The 25061-nt window shown below is 40.3% G+C and overlaps 4 protein-coding genes across 4 annotated transcripts; all 4 read left to right on the top strand.

Moving 5' to 3' along the window:
- Positions 279–2088, top strand: LOC102174495 (hemoglobin subunit epsilon-1-like). Its single transcript, XM_005689811.3, has 3 exons — positions 279–450; positions 566–788; positions 1832–2088. The coding sequence occupies exons 1-3, from the start codon at positions 359–361 to the stop codon at positions 1958–1960; spliced, it is 444 nt and encodes a 147-aa protein (XP_005689868.1). The 5' UTR covers positions 279–358; the 3' UTR covers positions 1961–2088.
- Positions 9392–10939, top strand: LOC102176442 (hemoglobin subunit epsilon-2). The gene is made up of 3 exons (XM_018059443.1): positions 9392–9484; positions 9610–9832; positions 10673–10939. Exons 1-3 carry the CDS (start codon positions 9393–9395, stop codon positions 10799–10801), a joined length of 444 nt encoding a protein of 147 aa, XP_017914932.1. The 5' UTR covers position 9392; the 3' UTR covers positions 10802–10939.
- LOC102182615 (hemoglobin subunit beta-like) lies at positions 14843–16055 on the top strand. The gene is given in 4 exon segments (XM_005689906.1): positions 14843–14869; positions 14871–14935; positions 15061–15283; positions 15906–16055. Coding segments are annotated over 4 exon segments (465 nt in total).
- On the top strand, positions 22227–23794 carry HBBC (hemoglobin subunit beta-C-like). The gene is made up of 3 exons (XM_005689813.2): positions 22227–22337; positions 22470–22692; positions 23540–23794. The coding sequence occupies exons 1-3, from the start codon at positions 22261–22263 to the stop codon at positions 23666–23668; spliced, it is 429 nt and encodes a 142-aa protein (XP_005689870.1). The 5' UTR covers positions 22227–22260; the 3' UTR covers positions 23669–23794.

Below are 25061 nucleotides of genomic sequence, written 5' to 3'. Positions count from 1 at the left end.
AAGGAGAATGGGAGAGATGGATGCCATCGTGGAGGATGAGAGGGGAAGAACAGAGGGTGAAAATGGGGAATGAGTGGAAAATAATGTTGAGGATACAGGAGGACCTAACAAACGAAAGATGTCTCAGGAACCAACAGGTTATCATACACTCAATATACATCTTCCTTGCTGACCATCAGCTGACCTGACTCCACCCCTGAGGGACACAGCCTAACCTTGACCAATGACTTCAAAGGACAAGGGGGAGCAAGGGGGCAGAAGTTCAGCAGTAAAGAATAAAAGGCCACAGCATCCAGCAGCAGCACAGACTTGCTTCTGATGCTTCTGTGATCACCTGTAAGCTCCACGACTTGACATCATGGTGCATTTCACTGCCGAGGAGAAGGCTGCTATCACTGGCCTGTGGGGCAAAGTCAATGTGGAAGAGGCTGGAGGCGAGGCTCTGGGCAGGTAGAAAGTGGACTTCATGGGGGAGGATGGTGAATATGAGCCTGGCAAATCGGCCAGAAAATTCTTCAAAAATCTGAGTTGCTGATTTTCCATCTGCTATGTTTCCATCTCATAGGCTCCTGGTTGTCTACCCCTGGACCCAGAGGTTCTTTGATAGCTTTGGCAACCTGTCCTCTGCCTCTGCCATAATGGGAAACCCCAAGGTCAAGGCCCACGGCAAGAAGGTGCTGACCTCCTTTGGAGAAGCTATTAAGAATTTGGACAACCTCAAAGGTGCCTTCGCTAAGCTGAGTGAGCTGCACTGTGACAAGTTGCACGTGGATCCTGAGAACTTCAGGGTGAGTTCAGGAAGTGTTCATGCGTTCCCTTTGGCTTTTTACCTTGCAATAATAATGGAAGTTGAGTGTTTTATTGGAAAGACTAGAAAGACCTCAGAAATCATAGATCAAACTAGGTGTTAGGAGGACAGACTTCCAGTGGGCATACCGAGCCCACCTTGATTCAGGACTAGTGACATAAAGAGCTATGGGCAGCCTTACTGTGCATGCATGCTAAGTCGCTTCAGGTGTCAGACTCTTTGTGACCCCATGGCTGTAGCCCACCAGGCTCCTCTGTCCATGGGATTCTCCAGGCTAGGATACAGGAATGTGTTGCCATTTCTTTTTCCAGGGGATCTACCCAGCCCAGGGATCATATCTGTATCTCTTACATCTCCTTCAATAGCAGGCATGTTCTTTATCACTAGCACCATGATGAGCATCCTTAAGTTTGCTTAAAAGTTTTCTGGAACTTCTGTCAGAACTGGATGTATTTACCCCAGAGAATATCAAAGAATAGCATATTTGTTCAAGGAGAAATGAAATCTGGCTTTTGAAAGAATAAGTCCAGTCTCAAGGAAGGAGAATTATCCTATGTGATTCCCGATGACTGAAGTTTAGGAAGATATTTGGGAGAATAATTATTAGCCAGATCATCTCAAAGAAAAATTGATCAATTCTCAATTAAATTACCCATCAGTACTGTGACTAGGTGGAGGCTTATTGTTGCATTGAATTGAGGGTTTACTAAGCTCATTCTAACAACCCATGCAGCCCTGAAATCCTATGAATATAAAAATTAGAAGGAGGGAAAAAGGCAACTAAAAATAGTGAAATAGGAGAGAGGCAAGGGATATAGGCAGACAAAATATTGTATGGAGGGCTCATAGGATTTAAATTAAATTGAAGGACAAGCTCATCTGAGTTTATTGTATAGGTACAACCCATGGAGAAGTTTAAGATGTGGACTTGGGAGTGGTTTAGGTACTAAGCCATTTTCTGTAACTCTTTTAGCAAACTTCAACTTGGCCTACCTAATTCTTATTCTGTCTCTCACCCAACAGCTCCTGGGCAATGTGATTGTGATTATTCTGGCTACTCATTTTGGCAGAGAATTCACCCCTGACGTGCAGGCTGCCTGGCAGAAGCTGGTGTCTGGTGTTGCCACTGCTCTGGCCCACAAGTACCACTGAATTCTCTTTACAATTCACCATTTTGTGTCCCCAGTGCCTTCCTTCTGCCCCTGGGGACTGGGGTTTGGCCTTGAGAACCCAGATTCTGTTTAATAAAATACATTCTATTCAGTGATCAAAAATTAAAATTGTACCTTCTCTATCATTTCATCTTGTACTAAAGGAGAAACAGTTCATTATCTGAAGAATGGGGCGAGACATAGGAAGAAGTAAGAGTCCTTAGAGAAGCATTTGGGGAGCTCATCAATGGAAGACAGACATTATAGAAGGATGATTGAGAGAAAGCTAAGGTGGGGAAAGAAGTTTTCTGGGGTGGGAAATATTTATTTTAGTGGTTGGGGACTGATTGCCACAGTTCAGGGTGGCAAAATGTACTGTATCAGGAAGGCAGAAGTAGTAAGCAGTGTTTGAAGAAAAGCAAGATGGGTTTATGGTGCACGTCAGAGAGTTTGCATAAAAAAGTAAAAGTTTTGTAGGGATTCATCATCTAGACTCGGGTTACTTTTTCAGTTTGTTCTAATGTACATTTTGGCTCAACTAAGTTGTCATATATCTTATGAGATTGAATTGAAGATAGAAGATCAGTTGAAGGATGGCTGAGAATTTTCAAAAAAATCTCCATGAACCAATGGTAGCTTACCCTTTTCTAAAGGATTCCACTGTCTCCTTACAAAGCCAAGGCTAATACACTTGAAATCATTCTGCATCATATTCTGGTTGAATGTAATGTGCACTAAAATAAAATTAGAGTTATGACAGTGTATAAACTGGGGAGACAGGAGGATGACCAAGATTGCATGTAGGAGATAAGATACTAACAAAGTCTCATAGTCTAAAACTGACCAGCCAGTGCTCAGTAATGTGCATGAATATGGCTCTCTGGAAGTGGAAGAGACATTAAGACATAGGTAGATAATCAGCAAAGACTAGATAATATAAGCAAGAGTAAGCAATAAGTATCTTTAGAACTTTAAATGACTCAAGGAGTAGGATTTAGAGGGGGCAAGTAATCTGCTTAATTCACACAAAATGAATTGAAAATTACAGAGACCAGACATAGATTCTAGTTGAGGAGAACAGATATAACGGCCTCAATCCAAGAAGAGCGGTGTGTGCAGCCATGTTTGACTTCTTCTGACCTTATGGACTATAGCCCACCAAGCTCCTTATCCATGAAATTTTCTTGGCAAGAATGCTGGGGCTGATTGCTGTTTCCTCCTTCATGGGATCTTCCTGATCTAGTGATGGAATTTGCATCTTCTGCTTGGCAGGCAGATTCTTTACTGCTAAGCCTCCACTGCTGCTGCTACTGCTGCTAAGTCACTTCAGTCGTGTCCGACTCTGTGCGACCCCATAGACGGCAGCCCAAAAGGCTCCCCTGTCCGTGGGATTCTCTAGGCAAGAACACTGGAATGGATTGCCATTTCCTTCTCCAATGCCTAAAAGTGAAAAGTGAAAGTGAAGTCGCTCAGTCCTGTCCGACCCTCAGCGACCCCATGGACTGCAGCCTTCCAGGCTCCTCCGTCCATAGGATTTTCCAGGCAAGAGTATTGGAGTGGGGTGCCATTGCCTTCTCCACAGAAGCCCTGGAAGAAAGATCAAGGTCTGCAAAAAGTGAAGGATGAAGAAGGGGAGAGTGAAGAGGACATAGTTTCTGATTGGCTAGGGTGAATGAGGAGGAAGGGGGTGGCAGCAGATGAGAAAACTCACAGCATGGTTCTAACAAGAAGAGGCCTGCAGTGACCTAGGGAGTTCATGTAAGAGAAGCATTAACTGAATTATTCTTGAGGGCATCACTGCCAGATTGCTCAGGGAATCATGAGATCCAGGCTTTGAGTCAAACTGTTCTCTTGAGGACTGGCAAATTTAACTCTATGAGGCATTCATTTCATTGCTCCCACACATTAATTATAATATGTCCTGTGAATTACCTTCTAATTTGGCCTTTTGTCTTCACAATGGGAATAAAAGACCAGTGATTACATTGTTGCAGGCTGTCAACACACTGGTCTCTCTGTGTTCCATTGCCTATTTATTGATTTGAACACATTGGATCTTAGTAATGGATGGGAGATCTTTGTTGCCTCATGTGAGCTCAGTAGCTACATCTCGTGGGTATAGTTGCCCTGCAGCATGTGAGAGCCCAGTTTCCCAACTAAAGATTGAATCCATCTCCCCTGCATTATGAGGAGGATTCCTATACATGGGACCACCAAGGAAGTCCACCATTACCTTTTATTATGGCCCTAAACAGAGTAAAGAGAGGCTCTGTGTGGCACAAAAACCTTTCCACCCAGTCAGTCAACAAATGAGAGCAAAGTACTTTTTTAAATCTATCGATCTCTTTTTCATCCTTCTTGCCTCTCAACTGTTATTCTGATTCTGAATATCAAAGGGTCCTGGATGGTGATGACGAAGGAGCAAGCAGAAGATACATTCTTCCTCCCTTAATGATCTAGGTTTAGTTCTAAATTTTGCCAGTTCAGGACAATTTACCTGAAAACAAAAACATATAATTTACACGCATATGCATATATTCAGGTCTAGAGGACTCAAATCTTTAATAGATGAAAAGATGTCTAATTATTGTTGATAGACCATAAAAGCCAGCTGAGAAAAATGATGTGATAACACAATTATCTGGGAATATTAATTTAAGAGTCAGAGGGTTTAGAGATTGTCATTAGCAGGTTTAAAATACTATAATGGCTTCGTATTCCCTATCCTAGAAGAGAAGTTTTAAGCTATTAAGTTTTTGTTTTCTCTGAAACAATATTTTCTATCATTCTCACTTTTACTACTCATATATCAACCACACCAATCCATCACTCATATTCCTAGCATAGCAGACATTTGTTTTACCTTCCTTAGAGATTTGGATACAGTGTCCCAACTCTCAGGACCTCTATCCCAATACTCTCCACTACAGGTTCCTTCTTTTCATTCTGGGCTGCCTCAACTATGACCTTCTTAGGTTTATTCCTGACCTAATTGTGTCCCTCTCTCATTATGTTCAGATATTAATTTCCTTCACAGCCAATGATAATAGCTGAAATTATTTGTTGATGGGTTTGCTTATTCATTTTCTGTATCTTCCACCACAAAATTAGATCAAGAGGAAAGCTTTCTTCTTTGTCTATCTTAAATTCCCAGTACATAGAACAATCATAACACAGAGTCATCCAACAAATAGTTATTCAATGGACATTTGAGAACCCATGGTAATGAAAGTTTGAAAAAAACATTATAGTTAATTTTTCTTAATGTAAGAAACATAGCTTTGATCAACTCTCTTGAGATGGAACGTATTTCTCAGAGCACAATCAACGGACCCTTGCCTAGTCTTTCCCTAGTGTTGTCATTTGCACTAATGGGGAGCCAGGTCTAAACCTAAGAACTTGCTGCTTTGGTTTGAATTTGAACATCCTGATAGCTCTCCAGTTTGAGAAGCATCACTTAATACCTTAAGTTCTCATTCACTGATCATGCTTATCAAAGTCTATTTTGTCAGAATTAAATACACTAATATATCTCACATCTTTAGTTCACAACTTGGAACATAAGCTTTCTTTAACTCTTTCTCTAAAAATAATTAACTTTTTCTATAACTTCTATCATTTAGAGGCAGTATTTATGTTATCTATAAGCTCTATCTATCTGCATTATATGTGTATATGCATTCATAAATATATGTGATTTTTATTCCAAATAATAATGCTTTTTTAAAAATTTAGCTATAAGAATAGTTATCATTATTGAAATGGATTGAGCTTTGGTGGAAATAAAAGATCATTTCATGAGGGAAATGGAAAATAAATTCAAAGCCTGAATTTGAGGAATCAGCAAGACAGGTTTAGAGGAAAAAGAAGAGATGAGTCCAAAAACCGAGAGGTTATAAGGAAACAAGGATGGATGTAGGAGATGAAACATTTGGAAATATTGAGTTTGAAAGGAAAGAGGCTCCAGAGACCTGAACTAAGACCAAGATGTAATACATTAGGGCTTCTCTGGTGGCTCAGACAGTAAAGAATCTGTCTCCAATGCAGGTGACCTGGGTCCAATCCCTGGATTGGGAAAATACCCTGGAGAAGGGCATGGCAACCACTTCAGTATTCTTGCCTGGAGAATCCCTTTGGACAGAGGAGACTGGCAGGCTGCAGACCATGGGGCCACAAAGATTTGTACATGATTGAGCACCTAACCACACAGCACATTCATACATTGGTTGAGCATTTGTACAGAATTGTTTCTAGACAGCCATTTTAAGCTTACATCCTATAAATCCAGAAGCGGGATAATTGTCTCTGAGGGAGGGAAACAGCTAGAACACGTGGGTTGGAGTGAGTACAATAAAAAACTATGAGCGTTTATTTTTAAGCCCACAAAATATGAAGCTGGTGCTGCTAGGAAGATAGGAGGAGGGAAATCATGGGCAAGTTCCTAGTATAGCAAGGGGAACAAACTAACTGTGCTTAGAGATAAGGTAATGTCCAACGCTTTGTGGGAAGTTGATATCACTTCTTTCTAAGTGGGAGTGGAGAGGCCAGCCTGGAACTCTCTGCTCACTGTACACATCTGTTATCTCTTTCTACCTCCACAGCTCCTGGAAATTGTGTTAGTGATTGTCTTGACAAACCATTTTGACACAGAATTAAGCCCCAATGCAGGCTGCCTGAAGGACGGTGGTGACTGGAATGGTGAACTCCCTGGCCCACAAGATTAACTGAGGGTCCTGAGCAGTAGTGTCACCAAGGAACAGCTTTATAGTAGCAGTAGCAGTAATGCTCTACTAAGAGTTCTCTGTAATTGTCCTCAGGTCTGCTTTCTCATGTGCTTTTAAATATGTTAAAACCTTAGGGATTCTATGCTGAACTGTGTTTGAGGGGACAAGGGGGGCTCACCATTCAATTATTTCATAAAGTAGAGATTTCTGCAGGAAAATTAAAAACAGAGCACCAAAGGGATATGGCTGGGACATAAACTTGGGAGAATCATATACTTGTGTATTATTCCACTTAAAGATAAGGGAGTGCTCTGGCAGGAGGGAAAGGGTGTCAGGGGACAACAAACTCCATAGGACCACATGAACAAGTGGATCTTAAGTGGGTCTGGAGAAAAGACTTCAGTCAAGACAAAGGTTCTGGATGGAGGAGGAGTACCAAACTGGAGATTCTTTATAGGGAAATTAGCCCAGGTCTTAAGATGGCACCGTCTAGGCAAGAATGTATTTCCATTCTAAGAACACATTTTCTAAAAGTAACTGGTTTCGTCATAACCCTTGTGAAGAGAGATTGGGATGGCAGGGGTTGGAGGTCAGAGCAGGAGATACCTCTTTTCAAAGTTAACTTCAAAGAACTGCCCATGGGCTTTACTAAGGTACTGTCTGGGTAAAGTGAAGAGAGCTGCCTAGGAAAGATATTTGTTTTTGTTTCAGAACTTTTTTTCTTTTTTCTTTTAAATATTTATTTGTATTTATTTTTTTGGCTGTGCCAGGTCTTAGTTGCCAAGGATAAGATCTTCGATCTTCTTTGCAGCACACAGGATCTTTGAATATGGCATGTAAGATCTAGTTCCCTGACCAGGGATGGAATCTGGGGCTCCTGTATTGGTTGTCAGGAATCTTAGCCACTAGACCACCAGGGAGGGAATGTTAAATTGATTGATGCATTGCACATATGGAGACACATATGAGCAGGCTGGCTACAGAATTTCAAGGAAGAGAGACCTTTGTAAAATGCTCAGAGAGGGACTGTCTAAAAAGTGTGAGAGAAAATCAGGAATGAGAGGTAACTTCCAGAATCATTGCCTGCTTTGCTGAAAAGATGGGCAGTTATTCCCCAACATTCAGAGCGGCAGAAGCCCCCAAGTCTGGAGCCTTGCAGGGGGCACATACTCCGCTGAAGATGGACATCAGGGCTAGAGATAAAAAGTACCCAGAGCCAACCCTGCAGGCCAGACAGACCCCAGCTGAGTGTGAGAGAGATTCCTGGCTGTGGTCATAGTTTCCTCTTCTTTCTTTCATTTCTCTGGCCTCTTTTCTTGAAGCAAATCCTTTTGACAGCAATCCAAACTATTTTCTTTATATCTCTGTACCAAAGTGCTCACATAAATCAGTGCTCACAGATTATCCACTCTGTCATGGTAAACCAGCTTCCCGAAACAGAAATTTTTATCCACATTTTACATTCAAGTCTTTGCCAGGCTGAATAGATAAAAATGTCTCACTATATCAAATAGACAGAAAGGATTTATTTTCTAATAGTAGAAATTTGGTTATTAATATAAACACATTGGGATGAACCCTTAATTTTAGAGTCCCTCTGTAAATACACATGAAAATTATTTTTATTATATGTACATATATTTGTAAGAGTGATCTCAGGGAGAAACAAACCAACTTTCTGGAGGTCAAATGTGGGAGCAACAAATTCTGAGATAAACTGAATCATTCCCTCTCCCACTAGAAATGTGTCTTCTCCAGTCTTGTAAATGCTTATTTGGATGCATGAGAACAAAGTATCATAGATCACAGTGTCAGTGGCGTGTGGAGTACTGTCAGTGAAGGTTGCCTCTGACTGATTAGATGTGAAGAAAAGTCACACTCAGTCAGGAGTGTGGACCCAGCACATGAGACAACTCAGTTCATCCAGAGCCATTGCCAAGAGGAATTCTTATACTCTTTTCATTAAACAGAGAAGCACCTATTCCCCAACATTCAATAGTGTATCCTCTGATATGAATGCATAGATACATGTCTTGGCCAGAGACACTTTCTATATAACCAGAGTGAAAAAAATTATTCAGACAAGTAGACATATTACTGACAGAACTCAGTAACAAAGGGTGATGTTCAATTCTTCTCTACATTTTACAGAGTTCTTGCCTATCTTGTTTCTAAGTTGATGCTGGATTGGGATCATTTTTATTTGGTTATGAGAACGATAAAAGTATGAGCCCCATATAAGCTTTAGAAGCATTGGTAACTCAGGAAGAGCTGTGGCTTCTCCTATTAATATACGCTGGCCAAACAGCAGAACAGTGTCTTGTAAACACCTGACACAATGCCCAACAGAGTTCTAGATGTTGCTCTTCCTAAGTCTAGCTATGCTTCATGGTCAGCCTACTGGTCACTTCAGGAAGGGTGGCGGGGACCTTGAGATATGAATTGCACAGTGGAGGGTAGGGGGGACGACAGCAGAGTATCCCTGATAGAGCCACCAACACTATCAGAGACACAAATGTCCATCTTGCTGACCCACCCTTGCCCAAGTCCCACCCCTGGCAGTGACCACCTACCTTTGACCAATAGTCTCATTTTATTGGGGGAAGGAAGGGCCTGGGGCAGCAGATGAGGAATAAAAGGCCATGCAGTGAAGCAGCGGCACAGACTTGCTTCTGGCCCATTAGGATCACCAGTAAGCTCCCAGACACCATGGTGCATTTTACTACCGAGGAGAAGGCTGCTGTTGCTAGTCTGTGGGCCAAAGTGAATGTGGAGGTGGTCGGCGGTGAGAGCCTGGCAAGGTAAGCAGTGGACACAGGTAGGAGAGGATGTACAAAGGCTGAAAGTGTTCCAGAAAAGAGGGACTGGTTAGGTTTCTTACATACTCTGACTTCTTATCTGTTCTGTGACTATGATCATCCCATAGGCTCTTGATCGTCTACCCATGGACCCAGAGGTTCTTTGACAGTTTTGGTAACTTATGCTCTGAGTCTGCCATAATGGGCAACCCCAAGGTCAAGGCCCACGGCAGGAAGGTGCTGAACTCCTTTGGAAATGCAATTAAGCACATGGATGATCTCAAGGGCACCTTTGCAGATCTAAGCGAGCTGCACTGTGACAAGTTGCACGTGGATCCCGAGAACTTCAGGGTGAGTTCTGGGTATGCCTGTGCTTTGTTCTTTCATCCAGGTTTCAGTGCTGTGGTTATAATAGAGAACACTGACTCAAGTCTTAAGCTGTTGAAGTATTTTTTGGAGGTAATATTTCAGAGAAAGGCTTGATCTTGGTAGGTTGTTCCAGAGGTCAAAGGTAAGACCAAGTAATTACTCTATGACTAGTGGAGGTCACTGGTCATCTGATAATTCTGAAAAAAGAAAAAATGTGAAGAACACTAACAAAACTTGAGCTATGTGTTTCGGCCTGGAGAATACAAACTGAGGCATACAGAAGAATATCTTGCCTTTGATAACTGAAATTTCCTATGGAAATCAATGAATATATTTCTTTATGATTTTTGAGTTTTAAAGGAGGACTAAACAGGGCAAAATAAGAGCAACTTTTCACAATGTGTGCCTTCTTCTCTCATCTCTAGCAATGATGAAATGTTTTTGTATACAAGGTGCTGGATTCCTTGTCAAATGGATGCCCAAACAATCTGAATGTATGTAATATCAGGAGAACAATATACATATCTAGTCCCCTTTCAGCACTATAATTTTACTTTTAAAGTAATGGAGAGAAGCAATCCATAGCAATGCTCAGGCTTGGACGTCGACAGAGAAAATGGGAGAAGGATGTAACACAGTGGGGGTTCAGGCTGGGAGTCACTGAATCCAATGCCAGGTCTCTAATGGTGCACTTTTGTGGGAACATGGCCATGAAAGCTGCTCACCCTCTTATGAAGAAGGAACCGGATGTTGTATCTATTTGCTTGGAAGGGCAGCCTGAGACCTTCTCTTCATTATGTACTGTCTTCTTTTTATTCCCAGCTCCTAGGAAACATGATATTGATTGTCTTGGCAACCCACTTCAGCAAGGAATTTACCCCGCAGATGCAGGCTGCCTGGCAGAAGCTGACAAACGCTGTGGCTAATGCTCTGGCCCACAAGTACCACTAGTTGCCTGGCCTACCATGCTGGTGCCTATCTGAAGGCCCAGTGTCCCAGAAGTTCATCTCCTGAAGACAGAGGGAGAGAGCTTTCTGCAGACATATAACTCCAATATAATACAAATGAAATAAAAGTCATGGTCTATAATGAATGTCCTTGTATTTTCTCTTTGTTTTTATATTTTATAAGTTGATTCAGCAAAAAAAAAAAAAAAAAGCATTCCTATTTGAACTGGTAATATTGGAGATTGAGAGTTTGGGGAGGTTATAGAAGGAACCCTAATAAGATTCTATAAGAGTGACTTCAGTGGGTAGTTAATCTTAGGAGGGGAATGTAAACTCCTGAGATGGATAAGGTCTTTAGAAAAAGGAAAGACATGCAGTTACTCTAGAGAGATGCAAAATGATTGTTAATAGTGAGCTGTTAGGACACAAAGTAGGGGACCTGTATAGCCTGTTATTTGTATGAATGTAGGATAGAGCTCTTTCTGGACTACTTTTATTTAATGCAAAAGTCATATATGTTGTAGTTGTAAGTGCAATGAAGATGGTACTTTGTAGGCACCCAGTGAAGGACTGTGCTCTCAGTTGTGTCCTTGCATCTTCAATGGTACTAATGCTATATTACTTGGGAGCTCAGTGTCCTGGAACACATTGCTAGTTCTATTAAACCTTTGCAAGAGATAAAGGCCATTTATTAGGAGAAATGATGAATTCACAATTCATCCTGTCAGGTCTAATTGACAGAAGATGAACTGGCCCTTTAAAAGCAGTGGTAGCATAAAATTAGAAAATTCGCTAGAGAGACCAGAGAAATCAGGTAATAAAGCTATTGTTGCATGCAAAAAGAACCAGTGAAGTTTCTTGAACAGGAGAGTGACATAATGAATAGGATATTGTAGGGAAATTGATCCATGTGTGTTTATAGACCAGGCAAGGCAGAATCTGGGCTTAGGAATTGGCTATGATTATAATGAAGCTATAGGTAAAGGACCCAACTTGACCGAAGCAAGGGAAGGAAGACTGAAAAATCAAATATTGGACTATTGTGGCAATGATGCCTGAAGACTTGAAACACAGTGAAATGAGAGTGGGGAAGTCATGGATGACAGCCATGTTCCCTATCTGGTGAATGAGCAGAGGAAATTTCTTGACAGAAGAGGGAAAAAACCTAGATGTCTCTTGCTTGGAGCTGGTAATGGGCATAGGCACCCCTGTAAAAATCTTTTCAAATTTCTGTACTCAAGCCACAGGCATAAAGTGAAAAGCCAAAGCCTTGGAATTAACAGACAAGGTCAAAGTATTGCTCCATTGCCTTGAAACATTTAGTTAATATTTTTGTAGAATTAATTTCCTTGTTTGTAAATTGGGATAATTATCTCTATCTCTGCCTCACAAATGATCCCTACCACCCTCACTTCTGAGGTTCCAAAGAGATGTTTATAAAGTGTGTTGTCTGTCATTTTGCCAAGGTAGTGGTAGTAGTTTATATGATATTCTATGATCTAGTTTTCTGTGCCCTGTTTCATTGTATATTCTTGGATTGATTCCATTGTTTCTGAGCTTCATATCTAGGTATCTAACTATTTAATATCCCATGTTGGATTGCTCAAAGGTGACTCAAATACAGTATGTCCCAAACTGAACTCCTGATCATTTTCTAATGTATTTCTGCTAACTGAGCCTTCTTTTCATGTTCCCCATCTTAATGACTATGACATCATTAATTGCTGAAGTCTGAAAATAGAGATGGTGTTTCTTCTGTTGGAGTTCTCCAAGCAGGACTATTGGAGTGAGTTGCCATTCCCTTCTCCAGATCTTCCTGGCCCAGGGATCAAACCTCTGTCTCTCATATTGTAGGAAGATTCTTTCATATCTGAGCCACCAGGGAAGCCCCATAACATCTTAAAGATTAGGACATCATCAGTTGCTCAAGACTGGAAACAGAGATGGCAATTATATCGTCCTTCCTACTGCAGTATCATTCTATATGTCTCTCACTTATTCTATTCCTATATTCATATATACACTGAAGGCACAATAATTTTTGAAAACTACAAATCAGTCATGTTACTCCATTCCTTGGATTTCTCAATAGTTCTACTTGACTTTCAGGTTAAGGGAAAAAAAATCTGTAACATAGCATAAAAATCATTCATAGCATCTTCCTATCACAAAACATTTCCCTGTCATCTGAATCAGTCACACTGCATATCTTTCCATATATAAATCACATAATTTGAATTATTGTCCCTGGCAATTTTTAAACAGCATTATGTTATACAATGAATCTGTATTACAGCATGTGATGCAGATTCTTACCATTGCTGTAAATATTTCATCATTTTACTGTACCAAAATTTATCTGCTCCACTAAATTAGGAACATTAAAATTGCTACTGAATTGAGATTCTGGTGCATATGGATGCTATAAGCATTCCTATACACATCTTTGGATGCACACAAACATGCTTTTCAATTGCCAGGTCATAGGTGTTGCACATCTTCTGCTTCAGTAAGTGAAAGCAAAACTCACTCAGTCATGTCCGACTCTTTGTGACCCCATGAACTACACAGTCCATAGAATTCTCCAGGCCAGAATACTGGAGTGGGTAGCCTTTCCCTTCTTCAGGGGATCTTACCAACCCAGGGATTGAATCCAGGTCTCCCACATTGTAGGCAGGTTCTTTACCAGATGAGCCAATGTGGAAGCCCAAGAATACTGGAGTGGGTAGCCTGTCCCTTCTCCAGTGGATCTTCCTGAACCAGAAATGAACTGTGGTCTCCTGCACTGCAGGTGGATTCTTTACCAGCTAGCTGAGCTACCAGGGAAGCCCCTCTGCTTCAGTAGACACCAACAAATATTTTCAAAATTAATTATACTGTTTTATATTATCATTAGCAAAGTATGAACTTTTTTCTTTATCTACAGGTTTGCAAAATGTTGGAATTGTCAAGCTCTCCTCTTCTGTATATTCTTTTCCCTCTTCCTTCCCTTTTGTTACATTATTTTCCCTTCTCCTAGTCCCTTCTTCCATCCATCCTTTCTCCCTTCCTCCCTTTCTTCTTCTTTTCTTCCTTCTTTCCTTCTTTCCAGGTATGCTGGTGGGTGTACATATGCATATCACTGTAGTATTATTTTGAATCGAGAAAAATGAAATTTGATTTGAGTCTTCATTACTGGGTCCATTTTCACTTTTTTCCTGAGGAGGCAGAGGTGGAAATTTCTGCACTTAGTGTTTTCCCAGAAATCCTGTCAGACTTTATCAAGCTGAATAAGATAAATCTTGCTTTCAATTCCTCTACATTTTCTCTGCAGTCATATCATAAGAATCCAATATTTTTCTTTATTTCTCATGAAATTGTTCCCATTATCATTCATGCTCCATAAACCTAGTTCAGTAGCTGCTAGAAAGACAATATTTATTATTTTTCACTAACTTGATTGAGATTTAGTTCAATAAAGGGATGGGTGAAAAAAGATTTTTGTGGATCAAAGTATTTATACAAGGAGAAAGAAAGCAAGTTAAATCTAAGACAAAATATTTATCCATTTCAACCTCTTACAAATATTTCCAGAAACAAAGTGAGCTCCATACAAAGTCAACTTGATAAAATATATCCTTTCTAGGTCTTAGTTTTCTTACCTATTAATTCAACTTTTAAAATTCATAGATAAACTGTAATTCATAGGCTTAAACTGTAAGATGCATTACTCAAAATTAGACTAAAATATTTATGTATAAATGAGACTGGAAATATATTTGTAGAGGCAATGCATGGATGAAGGAAATGAAGCTAAGAGATAAGAACAGGGAGAGCAGAGTTTCTGCGTCTAGACATACTGGATCAGCCAATCACAGATGAAGGGCACTGAGGAAGAGGAGTGCATCTTACATTCCCCCAAACCAATGAACTTGTGTTATGCCCTGGGTTAATCTACTCTCAGAAGCAGAGAGGGCAGGAGGCTCGTGGGGCTCACAAGGAAGACCAGGGCCCCTGCTGCTTACACCTGCTTTTGACACAACTTGCAGCTGGGCAAACACACATCATGGTGCATCTGACTCTAGAAGAGAAGGCTACTTGTCACTGCCCTGTGGAGCAAGATGAGGGTGGCTGAAGTTGGTGTTGAAACCCTAGGCAGGCAGGTATTCAGCTTACAAGGCAGGCTGAAGGAGAGTGAATGTCAGCTGGGTGTGTGGGGACAGAGCCATTGCCTGAGATTGAGGCACTGACTCCCTCTGTTCTTATGCTGTTTTCACCCCCTAGGCTGCTGGTTGTCTACCCCTGGACTCAGAGGTTCTTTGAGTCCTTTGGGAACTTGCCCTCTGCTGATGATATTATGGGCAACGCTAAGGTGAAGGCCCGTGACAATAAGGTGCTAGACTCCTTTACTGAAGGCCTGAAGTATGTCGACCACCTCAAGGGTGTCTTTTCTTTGCTGAGTGAGTTGGACTGTAAGAATCTGCATGTCAGTCCTGAGAACATCAGGGTGAGTCTACAGGAATCTTAATGTTCTCTATCTTTTTCTTTTTTCTTTTTTTTCCTTTGTGGTCTAGTTTCTATCATGGGGAGAGAGTTAAGCAGCAGGATACAGTTCAGAATGCAGAAGAGGTATTCTGGTTACATCACTATGGATTCCTCAGGACCATTTCATTTCCTTTACCTTCTTTGTTCCCAGCCATCATTTCTTCTTACCCAATCTTATTTTTTTCTGTTTGTTTCTTACAATATCTTCTTTTTATTTAAACATTTTGCGTGTTTAAAGTCACTTAAATTTTAAGTCACTTATATTTTAAGTCACTTAAAACGTTATCTCATTCTTTCCCCTTATCTCTTCCTTTCAAAGCAAGGAAGACAAAATGATGCATTGCTTCTTGAAATGGTTCAAAAGAATAATAAAAGATAACAGACTAAGGCAGAAAGGCAGAAACATTTCTAAGAACAAGTTCAGGCTGATATGGGTGGCTTCACATCAGTAGTAACACCTACTCTTCAGCCATCTTTCTACTTATATTCTAGGGACACAGCTTGGGATGAGACTGAAATACTCTTTTGTCCAAATTGGGTGCCTCTGCTAACTATGTCTTTGTTTTTTTATCCTTTCCACACAGCTCCTTGGCAAAATACTGGTAATTACACTGGTTCAAAACTTTGGCAAGGAATTCACCCTGGAGTTCCTGGCTGCCTATCCAAAGGTGGTGGCTGGTGTGGCTAATGCCCTCACCTATAAATACCATTGGGATCCTGGCCTTTTTCTTTAAAAAATAAAAGAAAGTAAATTTATTTTTAATTGATTGATGATTGGTTTACAATACTGTTTTGATCACCATCATACATTAACAGGAATTAATCATGGTGTACATATATCCCCTTCCATTTGAATCCCCCTCCCGTTTCCCACCAATTTGTATCCCTCTAGGTAACTGGACATGAAACAACAGACTGGTTCCAAATAGGAAAAGGAGTACATCAAAGCTGTATATTGTCACCCTGCTTATTTAACTTCTATGCAGAGTACATCATGAGAAACGCTGGGCTGAAAGAAGCACAGGCTGGAATCAAGATTGCCGGGAGAAATATCAATGACCTCAATATGCAGATGACACCACCCTTATGACAGAAAGTGAAGAGGAACTAAAAAGCCTCTTGATGAAAGTGAAAGAGGAGAGTGAAAAAGTTGGATTAAAGCTCAACATTCAGGAAATGAAGATCATGGCATCTTGTCCCATCACCTCCTGGGAAATAGATGGGGAAACAGTGCAAACATTGTCAGACTTTATTTTTTTGGGCTCCAAAATCACTGCAGATGGTGACTGCAGCCATAAAATTAAAAGACCCTTACTCCTTGGAAGAAAAGTTATGACCAACCTAGATAGTATATTCAAAAGCAGAGACATTACTTTGCCAACAAAGGTCCATCTAGTCAAGGCTCTGGTTTTTCTAGTGGTCACGTATGGATGTGAGAGTTGGACTGTGAAGAAAGCTGAGTGCTGAAGAATTGATGCTTTTGAACTGTTGTGTTGGAGAAGACTCTTGAGAGTCCCTTGGACTGCAGCAAGGAGATCCAACCAGTCCATTCTAAAGATCAGCCCTGGGACTTCTTTGGAAGGAATGATGCTAAAGCTGAAACTCCAGTACTTTGGCCACCTCATGTGAAGAGTTGACTCATTGGAAAAGACCCTGATGCTGGGAGGGATTGGGGGCAGGAGGACAAGGGGATGACCGAGGATGAGATGGCTGGATGGCATCACCGACTCGATGGATGTTAGTTTGAGTGAACTCTGGGAGTTGGTGATGCACAGGGAGGCCTGGCATGCTGAGACTCATGGGGTTACAGAGAGTTGGAAATGACTGAGTGACTGAACTGAACTGACTGAGGTTATTACAGAGCCCTATTTGAATTCTTTGAGGGGATGAACATTGTGATAGCTTACAGTAAACAGTGTCAGATTTGTGGCCTCCAGAGGAGACAATTTTGATCAGGAGCCAGAGATGAGGGTTGATCTCTCAGCTTTTGTGTGGCAGAAGTTTTATTACAGTGAGAAAGTGACAGAGAAAGCTTCTGAGATAGACATCAGAAGGGGAACGGGAGAGTGCCCCACTAGCTAGTCTTATAAGACCTTATATACTTTTTCAATTGGTTACTGACAATAGAAGTGAGTGAGTGAGTGAGGTCGTTCAGTTGTGTCCAACTCTTTGCCACCCCATGGACTGTAGCCCACAAGGCTCCTCTATCCATGGAATTTTCTAGGCAAGAGTACTGGAGTGGGTTGCCATTTCCATCTCCAGGGGATCTTCCCAACCAGGGGATTGAACCCTGGTCTCCCTCATTAGAGGCAAACGCTTTACCATCTGAGCCACCAGGGAATCCCATACTAACAATAGAAAGGTCTCATCAAACCTTCTCTCACAACATATATTTTAAGAAAACAAGGATTAGTCAGAAGGATCTTAAGAAGGAGAACCAGGTCCTTAAGCAAGATGCGTTTTTGTTCTATAATCATTAGTATAAAGTTAAGGAAAAACATACCCTTGAGCAAGATGAATTGCTTTGTTGTTTAATCATTAGCTCTGGGCTTAAAGAAAGTTAGTCTTAAAGATTGTTGTCATATCAACTCAGTTCAGTTCAATTCAGTCACTCAGTCATCTCCAACTCTCTGCGACCCCATGAATCACAGCACACCAGGCCTCCTTGTCCATCACCAACACCCAGAGTTCACTCAAACTCATGTCCATCAAGTCAGTGATGCCATCCAGCCATCTCATCCTCTGTTGTCCCCTTCTCCTCCTGTCCACAATCCCTCTCAGCATCAGAGTCTTTTCCAATGAGTCAACTCTTCGCATGAGGTGGCCAAAGTACTGCAGTTTCAGCTTTAGCGTCATTCCTTCCAAAGAACACCCAGGGCTGATCTCCTTTTATTAACTATGTGTTAATGCAGATGGGGTATGTGTGGAAGAAAGAAAGATGGAAAGAGATCAGAGGCAACGAGAGAAGGGCAGAGGCAGAGAGGGAGACACAGAGAGGAAGGGAGAGAAGAAGAGAGGGAAGAAAGGAGAGGAGAGAGAGAGAGAAGTAATGTCGTGCATTGATTTCCATAATCATTTAAAATCAGCCAATTAAATGTCATGGGAATTTAGGATGCTATTCTAAATTTTCTATCTCTTAAGCCTCAGAGAAGTGCCATGAAAGTTGGCTTTGGGAATTAATGCCTTATGTATTTGTCAAGGATGCCCAGTCTGAAGCCATGATTCTGCCTTTCCAGACATACACTTTCAAATTTTACTTGAGAAAGACTGCATCTTTGTTCTTGATAAATCAAGACCATAGCCCGCTTTTGAGGTAAATAAAAGCTAATTCTGAAAGAATTAAAATCTTAGCCCAGTGGGGGAAATATTATTATGGAATTGATAAACAGACACTAACTGGCCTGTAATAATTAGGATATATTTTATCAAAATTATGGCTCTATTGATTTTACTGTTTTTAGAAAGAAATCTGTCCTTTTTAAACATGAATTAGACTATATCATTCCTAAACTATTCTGTTTATGACATCAGTTTCTATGAGTTCTGCTCTTCACAAAATATTTACTTATTTTGTTTTAGTTGTTTTATTTTATTTTACTTTATTTTTGAAATAGTGCTAAAACAGGTAACTAAGATATTGTACATCTGGGGAAGAAGAGTAAATAATAACCACTTTATCTTGTAATAAATGTGAATTGAAAATAACTGAAAAAAATAGGTACTTTACCCAGAAAAATACAGATTAGATCACTGAAATGTTCTACTTGGGTAATTAAAAATTTAATATCAGAGCACATACAAAAGAATTCTAGCTGAATGAAATTTTTGAACCAAATGATGAAACCACACATCTCTGAATGAAATGTCATGATTCTTCTGAAGAAAGTCAATATTCATCCTCTTAATTATACTCAGAATAAACCCATCCTGGTATAGAACATTAGGAATTAGATCACCTTGCCAAACTGGAATAAAGGAAAAGAAAAAAAAAATTCTTGAAAGATAGCAACAACTCTTGCTCTGAGACTTGCATGATGGTGGCTGTAGCAGCAATCAGTACAAAAGTGGGACTCATAGACCATTCATGGCAAAGGAAGACATAAAAAAGAAGACGCAGTAGAAGAATTTGTATATATTTATACATACACACACATATGTATACTAGAATATTACCTATTACTCAGGTATAAAAAAGAATGAAATTTTGCCAGTTGCAACAACTTGGATGAACCTGTAGGATATAATGCTTGGTGAAATATCAGACGAAGAAAGACAAAATCTTGTATGTTGCAACTTTTACATGGAACACAAAAAGCAAAATAAACAAATTAATATAACAAAGTAGAAACAAACTCACAGGTATAGAGAACAAACTAGTATTTACCCATGGGGAGAGGGGAGGGTCATGATAGGGGTAGGGGATTAAGAAACTACTGTGTATAAAGTAGATGAGCAACAAGGATATATTGTACAGAACAGAAAACATAGTCAATAATTTATTGCAACTTTAAATGGTGCATAGTCCTTAAAAACACTGAATCACTATGCTGTGTACCTGAAACTGATATAATATTATAGATCGAATATTTAAAAATTATTAATTCAAAGCAAATGAATTAGGGAAATCATCTCTGAAAATAAAAAAATGATACAGGAAGTCTGTAAGTACAAGTAAGTACAAGTAATTTCTGTCATTCAAGACAGCAGAATTGTAGCCCTGACAATTTGGCTCCTTTACAAAGAAATATAGGAATAGACTATACTATTATTTAGCACGTTCTGTGAGTTTTCCATAACACAAGCATCTTGAAGAGACATGTTCAAAGTTTCCCAGAAGAAGTCCTTTCACTCACATATGCCTGACTTCTGATATCAGGGGTGGAAATTAGGATGCTTAAAAGAGTACAAATATAAAACAATGATAAATCTAATGGAGATTTCAATTTAATCAATTGAAATGCAAAACCTAAAGGTCAAACCAAATGTAGCTTTTTGTTTGCTTTTTGTTTTTAACACTGAAAGCACTTGAAAGATTTCTTTTCCCAGAAGTCAACATGTGGAAATTTTTTTCTAAGCATAGACCAATAGTTAGATCCTCTTTGTTTGAGGGTTGCAGAAAAGAGAATATATAAATTGAAAATGTTTAAACTCTATATTTTTTACCCCTGTAATCTTTCGTGGGCATATAATTCTGCCCTAACTTCCAGACAGCCAGGCAAGAGCCAAGACTTTTCTACATGTCTGAAAATACCAGAATGAATTTGTCCACAAGTGCTTGAATGGAAATGCACCAGGTCAAAGGGGGTGAGGAATCTTCATTTATCTAGCAATGACGGAAAATGTATTTTGGAGGATGGAGTAACGAAAGCTGGACATTTATAAATTTTTTTGTAACAATTAGAAATGCAGAAGTCCTTTCCTTCTAGTTCCCCTAAAAATATATTAGTTGGAGTTACAGATACATAGAGCTGAAAGCAAGAGAGATTTTTTTAAACATGTTTTGCCAGTGATGGCAAAGGTGGGAGAAAGGTGATTCTAGACATCAAGTTGTCTGAATCCAGAGAAGGTTCTAAAGAGAGCAATCATGGAAAGTAAATATATATGCTCCTATCCTTACTGAAAGGAAGTAGAAATTGAAGAAGGAAAGATGCAGAAAGTACATATGGTAGAAAGTAGGGGAACCTCAGGGAACTCTGAAGTTCTGCTGAGCTCAGAAAGGTTTGTTGCTTTTGTCTTATTCATTGAATCTTCTAGTAGTAAGAAACAGACCTCTATACTTCAGAAGTTTTTTCTTGCCTAAGAAGGTAACAGGATTTATTATCTGGGTGGCAGGAGGGGCAAAGGGAGAAGAAATATATGAAAAACTGTAGTTAATGAAGAATAAATTTTAGTAAAAGAAGGTATAAAGTATATAGAGAAAACAAAATTATGGATGATGAATAAAATAGAAGTAATTCTTATGAGCACAGTATTCTTAGAGGCTTAGAGGAAGAAAACAAACAATCTGATTCAAGCTGGAATGTCTTTCCACACTTTTATCCCTCCTTTTAAATCATAGAGAAGCTTCTCTGTTCTTCCAGACACTTTCACAGGTCAGTCCATGAGGAAACAAATTATATGCCTTGATTTAGTCTTTGAACACATTGCCTCTCTCAGGGTTACTGAAACTTTGGGGTTATGATTGAATTTTTACTTATTTGTATTTCTTACTACATGGGGAGGTCTCTATGTTTTCACATACGGATTAATGGAGTAAGTATTTCACAGGATCTCTCAATCCACACTTATTCTATTTTTCTATCATTATTCATTTGGTCGTAAATTAAATTAAGAAAAAATTAAATGAGTAGATAAGTAAATGAATATTTGTTTTCATACCAGAACGATTTAATCCCAAACAAGCGAACAAAAGAGATGCATATTTAGAACAGGGGCAGAAGTTTTATCCATGGTGTCCTTGTAATTCTTTTGCATATTCTGAAGGCACAGGAGGTGATCCATCCACATAGTCTTAAGTTGAATCATAGTGTACAAATCCTTTCCACTTTCTGGAGCCCAGATTCTTAATTTGTGTAATAAAAAAATTGAGGAAGTGTTTTCCAAGAGATTACTTCGTTGTGATTCTAAAATCTCTACAAGCAAACTTGCTAAGGAAGATGATTTTAGTAGCAATGTGTATTGCTGGAATGACTGAGACCTTGAGATGCCCAGAAAGAGGGCTGACGGTCTAAAGTCAGTACCAAGAAGACCAAGGAGAAGTATGACTATCATCATTCAAGCCTCACCCTGTGGAACCACAACTTGGAATGAGCCAATCTGCTCACAGAAGCAGGGAGGGCAGGAGGCAGGGCTGGGCATAAAAGGAAGAGCCGGGCCAGCTGCTGCTTACACTTGCTTCTGACACAACTGTGTTCACTAGCAGCTACACAAACAGACACCATGCCGAATAAGGCCCTAATCACCGGCTTCTGGAGCAAGGTGAAAGTGGACGAAGTTGGTGCTGAGGCCCTGGGCAGGTATGTATCCCACTTACAACACAGATTTAAGGAAAGTGAATGGCACCTGGGCGTGTGAGGACAGAGCCGTCCCCCTGAGAGATTCTGAAAGCTGCGGAGTTCCTCTGACCTTGTGCCCTTTTCACCCCTTAGGCTGCTGGTTGTCTACCCCTGGACTCAGAGGTTCTTTGAGCACTTTGGGGACTTGTCCTCTGCTGATGCTGTTTTGGGCAATGCTAAGGTGAAGGCCCATGGCAAGAAGGTGCTAGACTCCTTTAGTAACGGCGTGCAGCATCTTGACGACCTCAAGGGCACCTTTGCTGAGCTGAGTGAGCTGCACTGTGATAAGCTGCATGTGGATCCTGAGAACTTCAGGGTGAGTTTATGGAGTCCTCAATATTCTCCTTCTTCCTTTTATGGTGAAGCTCATGTCATGGTGAGAAGGCTGAATGGCAAGACACAGTTTAGAATGGAGAAGAGGTATTCTGGTTAGAGAGCTAAGGACTCCTCAGGACTGTTTAGACTCTTTTAACCTCTTTGCTCACAACCATCATTTCCTCTGATTCATTCTTGTTCTCTGTTGTCTGCAATGTCTTCTCTTTTTAATTATACTTTTTATTTTGAGAGTTTAATTTGAAAAAAAAATTCTTCTTTTATCAACTTTAAAAATGGTATCTAATATTTTCCCATTGTCTGTTTCTTCCAAGGGATAAAATGTTGCATTGCTTTTTGAAATGATTCAAAATAATAAAAATGATAATGAGTTCTGGATTAAGGTAGAAAGAGAGAAACATTTCTAGATATAAATTCAGCCTGATATAGGCAGCTTCACATCAGCAGCAGCATCTATACTTCAGTCATCTTTGTGCTAATATCCTAGGGGCACAGCTTGGGATGAACCTGAAATACCTTGGATGTAACCTTGGGCTTCCCTCATAGCTCAGTTGGTAAAGAGTCTGCCGGCAATGTGCAAGATCCCAGTTCGATTTGTGGGTCGGGGAGAAGGGCTGGAGAAGGGATAGGCTACCCACTCCAGTATTCTTGGGCTTCCCTTGTGGCTCAGCTGGTATAGAATCTGCCTGCAGTGCAGGAGACCTGGGTTCAATCCCTGGGTTGGGAAGATGTATAGTCCATGGGGTTGCAAAGAGTCAGACACGACTGTGCGGCTTTCACTTCACTCACCAGCACTAACCCTGCCCTTGCTTAATGTCTTTTCCACACAGCTCCTGGGCAATGTGCTAGTGATTGTGCTGGCTCGCCACTTTGGCAAGGAATTCACCCCGGAGCTGCAGGCTGAGTTTCAGAAGGTGGTGGCTGGTGTGGCTAGTGCCCTGGCCCACAGATATCACTAAGCTCCCTTTCCTGTTTTCCAGGAAAAGTGTTTCTATCCTCAGAGCCCAAAAAATTGAATATGGAAAAATTATGAAGCATTTTGAGCATCTGGCCTCTGCTTAATAAAGACATTTATTTTCATTGCACTGGTGTATTTGAATTATTTCACTGTCTCTTACTCAGATGGACACATGGGAGGGCAAAGCACTGAAGATATAAAGAAATGAAGGGCTAGTTGAGACCTTGAGAAAATATATCAGTATCTTGGACCCCAGACAGAAGAGGTTGTAAACAGCTGATGTTATTGGAAAACAGGCTCTGCTCCTTAGTCTTACTTTCCCTTAAAGAATTCAAGTTGCAGCTTGATTGGGGAGTTAGATCATTGGTATTTTTTTTAAATAAATTATGTTATTTAACCTTTCTTGTAAATGTTTTCTCTTTTTTTTAATTGTCCAGAAACTCTCTTAGATCCATTAAGTTCTTCTGCGTAAACACAGCTCTGTTTAAAATTTTCTTTAGGCATTTTACTGTCCCTATTGCTCTTCCTACCCTGACCACTTGTTATCCTAGTTCCCTCTATCATCTTATAAGGATCTACAAGAAGGACACAACCTTCTGTCCTGGATTCTGGAAATGACATATGAATTTTGAGTAATCTTTGTTCCCTCTTGCATCCTAATTCTGAATCTTAGTTCAGTTTAGTTCACTGGCTCAGTTGTGTACGATTCTTTGTGATCCATGGACTGCAGCATGCCAGGCTTCCCTGTCCATCACCAACTCCTGGAGCTTGCTCAAATTCATGTCCATCAAGTTGGTGATGGCATTCAACTGCTTCATCCTATGCCATCCCCTTTTCTTACCTTCAATCTTTCCCAGCATCAGGGTCTTTTCCAATGAGTCAGTTCTTCACATCAGGTGGCCAAAGTATTGAAGTTTCAGCTTCAGCATCAGTCCTTCCAATGAATATTCAGGACTGATATCCTTCAGGTTTGACTGGTTTGATCTCCTTGCATTCCAAGGGAACCTTGAGAGTCTTCTCTAACATCACAGTTTAATAGCATCAGTTCTTTGGCAGTTAGCTTTCTTTATGATCCAACTCTCACATCCATACACGACTACTGGAAAAACCATAGCTTTGACTAGATGGACCTTGGTCAGCCAAGCAATGTCTCTGCTTTTTAATAAGCTGTCTAGGTTTGTCATAACTTTTCTTCCAAGGAGCAAGCATCTTTTAATTTCATGGCTGCCGTCTCCATCTTCAGTGACTTTGGAGCCCAGGAAAATAAAGTCTGTCACTATTTCCATCGTTTCCCCATCTCTTTGCAATCAAGTGATGGGACCAGATGCCATGATCTCCATTTTTTGCCTGCTGAATTTTAAGCCAGCTTTTTCATTCTCTTCTTTCACTTTCAT

Source organism: Capra hircus, chromosome 15 (genome assembly GCF_001704415.2).
Source record: "Capra hircus breed San Clemente chromosome 15, ASM170441v1, whole genome shotgun sequence".
Taxonomy (NCBI): Eukaryota; Metazoa; Chordata; class Mammalia; order Artiodactyla; family Bovidae; genus Capra; species Capra hircus.
Note: the sequence above shows the minus strand (reverse complement) of the source record. Positions and strands in the feature narration are given on the sequence as shown.

Excerpts from the sequence above, each read along its gene's own strand:
- LOC102174495 (XM_005689811.3), top strand. The coding sequence starts at position 359 with ATGGTGCATTTCACTGCCGAGGAGAAGGCTGCTATCACTGGCCTGTGG. Across the intron at positions 451-565 it reads GGAGGCGAGGCTCTGGGCAG|GCTCCTGGTTGTCTACCCCT; the intron begins GTAGAAAGTGGA and ends TCCATCTCATAG. Across the intron at positions 789-1,831 it reads TGGATCCTGAGAACTTCAGG|CTCCTGGGCAATGTGATTGT; the intron begins GTGAGTTCAGGA and ends CTCACCCAACAG.
- LOC102176442 (XM_018059443.1), top strand. The coding sequence starts at position 9,393 with ATGGTGCATTTTACTACCGAGGAGAAGGCTGCTGTTGCTAGTCTGTGG. Across the intron at positions 9,485-9,609 it reads GGCGGTGAGAGCCTGGCAAG|GCTCTTGATCGTCTACCCAT; the intron begins GTAAGCAGTGGA and ends ATCATCCCATAG. Across the intron at positions 9,833-10,672 it reads TGGATCCCGAGAACTTCAGG|CTCCTAGGAAACATGATATT; the intron begins GTGAGTTCTGGG and ends TTTTATTCCCAG.
- HBBC (XM_005689813.2), top strand. The coding sequence starts at position 22,261 with ATGCCGAATAAGGCCCTAATCACCGGCTTCTGGAGCAAGGTGAAAGTG. Across the intron at positions 22,338-22,469 it reads GGTGCTGAGGCCCTGGGCAG|GCTGCTGGTTGTCTACCCCT; the intron begins GTATGTATCCCA and ends TTCACCCCTTAG. Across the intron at positions 22,693-23,539 it reads TGGATCCTGAGAACTTCAGG|CTCCTGGGCAATGTGCTAGT; the intron begins GTGAGTTTATGG and ends TTTTCCACACAG.